This window comes from Genypterus blacodes, unplaced genomic scaffold (assembly GCF_046128005.1).
Source record: "Genypterus blacodes isolate CSIRO-AG114 ecotype Tasmania unplaced genomic scaffold, CSIRO-AGI_Gbla_v1 ptg000486l_1, whole genome shotgun sequence".
Classification (NCBI taxonomy): Eukaryota; Metazoa; Chordata; class Actinopteri; order Ophidiiformes; family Ophidiidae; genus Genypterus; species Genypterus blacodes.
The window spans coordinates 75,001-79,592 of NW_027467245.1; the positions used below are offsets into that span (position 1 = coordinate 75,001).

The 4,592-nt window shown below is 51.5% G+C and overlaps 2 protein-coding genes across 4 annotated transcripts in view; both read left to right on the forward strand.

Annotated features, from left to right (window-relative positions):
* The window catches only part of emp2 (epithelial membrane protein 2), a 7,586-nt gene extending 7,228 nt beyond the window's left edge, over window positions 1-358 (forward strand). For all 3 annotated transcript variants that reach the window (XM_076139927.1, XM_076139928.1, XM_076139929.1), the window contains one exon: window positions 1-358. This exon is cut by the window's left edge and continues 2,030 nt beyond it. The gene's annotated coding sequence lies outside the window, so the exon portion shown is untranslated.
* Window positions 359-714: 356 nt separating this feature from the next.
* Window positions 715-4,592, forward strand: atf7ip2 (activating transcription factor 7 interacting protein 2). Its single transcript, XM_076139931.1, has 11 exons — window positions 715-857; window positions 1,517-1,655; window positions 1,725-1,847; window positions 1,990-2,058; window positions 2,201-2,241; window positions 2,662-2,699; window positions 2,788-2,819; window positions 3,068-3,113; window positions 3,188-3,336; window positions 3,517-3,707; window positions 4,038-4,592. Exons 2-11 carry the CDS (start codon window positions 1,581-1,583, stop codon window positions 4,246-4,248), a joined length of 975 nt encoding a protein of 324 aa, XP_075996046.1. The 5' UTR covers window positions 715-857; window positions 1,517-1,580; the 3' UTR covers window positions 4,249-4,592.

Below are 4,592 nucleotides of genomic sequence, written 5' to 3' on the forward strand. Positions count from 1 at the left end.
TTTCCAGGCCTGAATAATAGATTTCCAAACTCCGGCAGCCTTTCTGGATGATCATGTGTGTAGAAGCCCTGCCTGAGGCGCATCTGATGATCATGGAAACGAGATTGATTTGAATCTGTCTGTCAGCTGCTGTTCTGTGTTTCCATGCGTTCACCTGGACAAAGTAAACGGTCTCTACTGACACCCAGCGGACTGCTAGAGAACTACACTGTGTACTGGCGCTCCGCCGTTGCTTCCTGCTGATTGTTGAATCCTGTTTTCTTCTCTGAACTGACTTTCTCTATCAGATAGTAAAGAGCTGTGATAATAAAAGAACCGACCCGCCTGTTGATGAACTCAATAAATGCATTTTACAATACGTTTCTTGTTTGTGATAATTATCTGCATCAGCTGACTGATTGATGTTCGTACTACAAACTAAACATAACGACACACCTAACTTTAATAACCATCAATCATCTGACTCACGCTACAAACTGACCACCATCATCATCACCATCATCATCAGTATTATATTTATTATCATATCTATTACTATTATTATCATTATTGCTATAATCGTCGTCAGCATTATCATATTCATAACTAATTCATAACAACAACAACAACAACAACAACAACAACAATAATAATAATAATAATAAGTATATTTCCTTACTCTGGAGCAGATTTTCACTCTCCATCTTGAACACCAGGTGGCGGAACCCATGTATTGGTTGTTTTGTGCCCGTGACCACAGACGCGTGAAGAAGAAGCTGAAGCCTCTGGAGCTCCAGCTGATGTTTGTTGATGTTTGTTGATGTGTGTTGAGTCTGTTTGTTTGTGTCGCAGCTTCGTTTCATTCACACTCAGACGCGGTAAGTTGCTGCTTGTTCTGTTCGCGAACTAAATGTTTCATTTGTTTGTTAGTTCGTCACTTAACTGACAGGATCAAAGTTTGGTTCAGGGTTAGCCTGCTAGCTCGTCGCTTAGCTTCACTTACTCTACAAACTTCAGCTTTAGGTCAACATGAGGCTGGAATGTGTGACTGAGACAGGAAGTCACTGAAGATGATGAATCTTTAGTTTGTTGCAGGTAAAATTGTCATCTGAGTGAAGAAGGTGAAGCTTTATCACAGAGGAAGAGGAGCGGAGTGTCACTGACCCACACTGAGTTATGTAATAATGATCACCTCTGACCTCGGTCCTGTGACAGGTCAAGAGACTGACCTCTAAACAAATCCACCCCCTCTCTGTCTCTCTGCCCCCCCCCCCCCTCTCTCAGTCTCTCTGCCCCCCCTCTCTCTGTCTCTCTGCCCCCCCCTCTCAGTCTCTCTGCCCCCCCTCTCTCTGTCTCTCTGACCCCCCACTCAGTCTCTCTGCCCCCCCTCTCAGTCTCTCTGCCCCCCCTCTCAGTCTCTCTGCCCCCCCTCTCAGTCTCTCAGTCTCTCTGCCCCCCCCCCCCCCCCTCTCAGTCTCTCTGCCCCCCCACTCAGTCTCTCTGCCCCCCCTCTCAGTCTCTCTGCCCCCCCTCTCAGTCTCTCTGCCCCCCCCTCTCAGTCTCTCTGCCCCCCTCTCAGTCTCTCTGCCCCCCTCAGTAGAATGAGGAGAGCCTCCTCTCCATCTCTGGCCTCCAGTGAGTCCTGCAGTAAGAAGATGAGCGTCTCCAGATGGGAGGTAAGAGACGGAGCAGACAGTCGTGTCCTGATGTGACCTGCAGCCAAGCGTCCTGCTGTCTGTCCTCAGGTGGAGACGCTGATCAGACAGGAAGTCCACAGTGTGATGAAGAAGAGCGAGGAGAAGCTGGACCGCTTAATAGAGCAGGTAGAGGAGGAACTGAAGTGCCAGAGCGACATCAGCAAACTGCAGGTGAGAGCGACAAAGAGCCTGGAAACATCTGGACACATCTGGAAAGGTTAAGAAAAGTCACGTTCACGCAGAGTGATGAAGGTTGTGAGCGGAAAGATGACATCATCATCATCATCATCAGTAACCAGCGTCTGCTCCTCAGGCTCACATCAACACACTGAAGAGGAGAGGAGACGCCGCCATCGCACACATCGCCAAGTTCCACGCACAGGTTAGACACACACACACACACACACACACACACACACACACACACACACACACACACGCGCACACACACACACACACACACACACCCCTGTGAACTCGTGACCTCTGCATCTCACATCCCGTCTGATGTGTTTGTCCTTTAGAGCCCAGCAGAGCCACTTCCTGTTACGTGCGGCTCCTCCAGGTATGATGAACCAGCTTAACACATTACATTACATTACATTACATTACGATCATTTGGCTGACGCTTTTATCCAAAGCGACTTACATTACATTTACCACCCTTCGCAGAGGGGGGAGCAATTGAGAGTTCGGTGCCTTGCTCAGGGGCACCTCGGCAGGGGCTCGAACCGGCAACCCTCCGGTTCCCAAGCGGAAGCTCCACCCACTGAGCCACTGCCTCCCACACGCACGCACACACACACACACACACACACACACACACACACACACACACACACACACACACACACACACACACACACACACACACACACACACACACACACACACACACACACACAGACACACACACACACACACACACACACGCGCACACACAGGTGTCTTTGGAGTTAATGTGATGTAATGTCTCGTCCTTCAGGTCAGAGGTCAAAGTCCTAAATGAAGTGGGGTCAAACCGTGAGTGTGTGACCTGATAAACGTTTACGTCTGTCAGTGGCGTGACGCAGATTTAATGACGGTTTGTTCTTCTTCTTCTTCTCTGCAGACACAAAGAGCGCTGGCCTCTTCCAGCTGATGGTGAGTTCAGGGACCTGTTGGTTAAACACTCAAACACTCCCATCAGTTTATTCATTGCCCTTAAAAATGGCATTGAACCGCAGCCACAAAGCCACGCCCCCTTTGGTTGCTATGGTTTTTCCTTATCTGCGTCTCAGATAAGCGAAGAGTAAAACACTGAAGTTCAGACCTGAGGGAGTCGGACGTTTCTACTCACAGTCTGAGGATGAAGGTGATAATGATGATGATGATGTTGTTTCTCCTTCCAGGAGGAGACGAAGGAGGGGATGAAGGCCATGCAGGCGCTCAGTGAAGGTAACATGAGTGATGAAGACACCACAACACAGTGACATCATGTCAACATGAGGTTTGTTTGGATCCACGTTCAGCTCCCAGCGTTCAGACGCTGTTAGACGGAGTCGAGGAGAAAACACCCGCCAGCCCCCAGGGCGCCGATGGAGCTGAGGAGGAGGAGGAAGAGGAGGAGGAGGAGCCTGCATCTCCTAGCAACAGGACCAACCACCAAGATGCTGAGCAGGTGAGTGTCAGTGTGAGTGTGTGTGTGTGTGTGTGTGTGTTCTGCACACGTCCACTGACATGTGACAGGTCAAGAGACTGTCCACACAAAAATCTGTCTCTCTGCCCCCCCCTCTCTCTGTGTTGGTGACCTTTGACTGCTGCCTCGACTCCGCCCCCTTGCTCCTCCCCCCGCCCCCAGGAGGAGGAGCTGCCGTACCCGCCGCTCCCCTCCATCTCCGTCCCCTCTACGCTGAACACAGAGGCCGCCTCCTACAACCTCCCCCAGAGGCCCAGGACCCAGCTGGGCCTCATCAGGAACCCCCCGGGCCTCTCCCTGCTGTGGGACTCGGAGCAAGAGGACCCGGCGCCGCCCCCCATGGACAGCTACATGTGAGTCTTCTGCCATGTCCTCCTTTCCTCCAGCAGAGGGCCTCAGACTCAGTCTCTGGTCTTTGTCGCCCACTGCCAACGCACACTGACACACACTTCTGTGGAGCGAAGGGGGCAGAGAGCCTCGTGCTTCATGACACGGCCACTAGGTAGAGGCAGAGTGTCGTCAGGGTGGTCTGATGGTTTGGTGTTGGTTTGTCTTGTATCTCTTTGCTTCCTTCATGTTACCCACTTTGTTCCTTTCCTTGCCTCCTCGTCCCCTTCTCCTCCTTCCTCTGCTTCCCTCCCCCCCTCCCTCCCTCCCTCCCTCCCTCCCTCCCTCGGTCGCAGGCTCTACATGTCCATGGAGAAGGTGAAGGGCAGCGGCGTCTTCTCCGAGTGGAAGGACCTGGGCGAGGTGAAGGCCATCCCCCTGCCCATGTGTGTGTTGATCACCAAGTACAAGCCCGGGCACAAAGTGTGTTTCACCGTGGTGGGGAAAGACAAGTTTGGCCGCTCGGGACCTTACAGCAACGTGGTCATGGGCACCGTGCCAGACTGAGAGGAGGAGGAGGAGGAGGAGGAGGAGGAAGTGTCAACGCACCACAACACCTCACAAATCCTCTCCACCATCTCCTCTCCCACATTCATTTGAAACGTTCCTGTCCTTCCTGCTGGGAGTGAAGTTGATTCTTTGCTCCAGGGTTTGTGTGGAGATCTGTTGACGCCTCCGCAGGTCCCTGAATGCACCCAGGATCCATAAGGGTCCAGGTTTTAGGCTCAGAACTCAACCAACATGACATTTCTATGGTTTTACACCAATAACTTTCAACAGGAGGACAAGAAGTCTTTAAAGTACATCGCTTTGTGCTCCAGATCTGTTTCAGTATTGATCTAAGGAGGTAA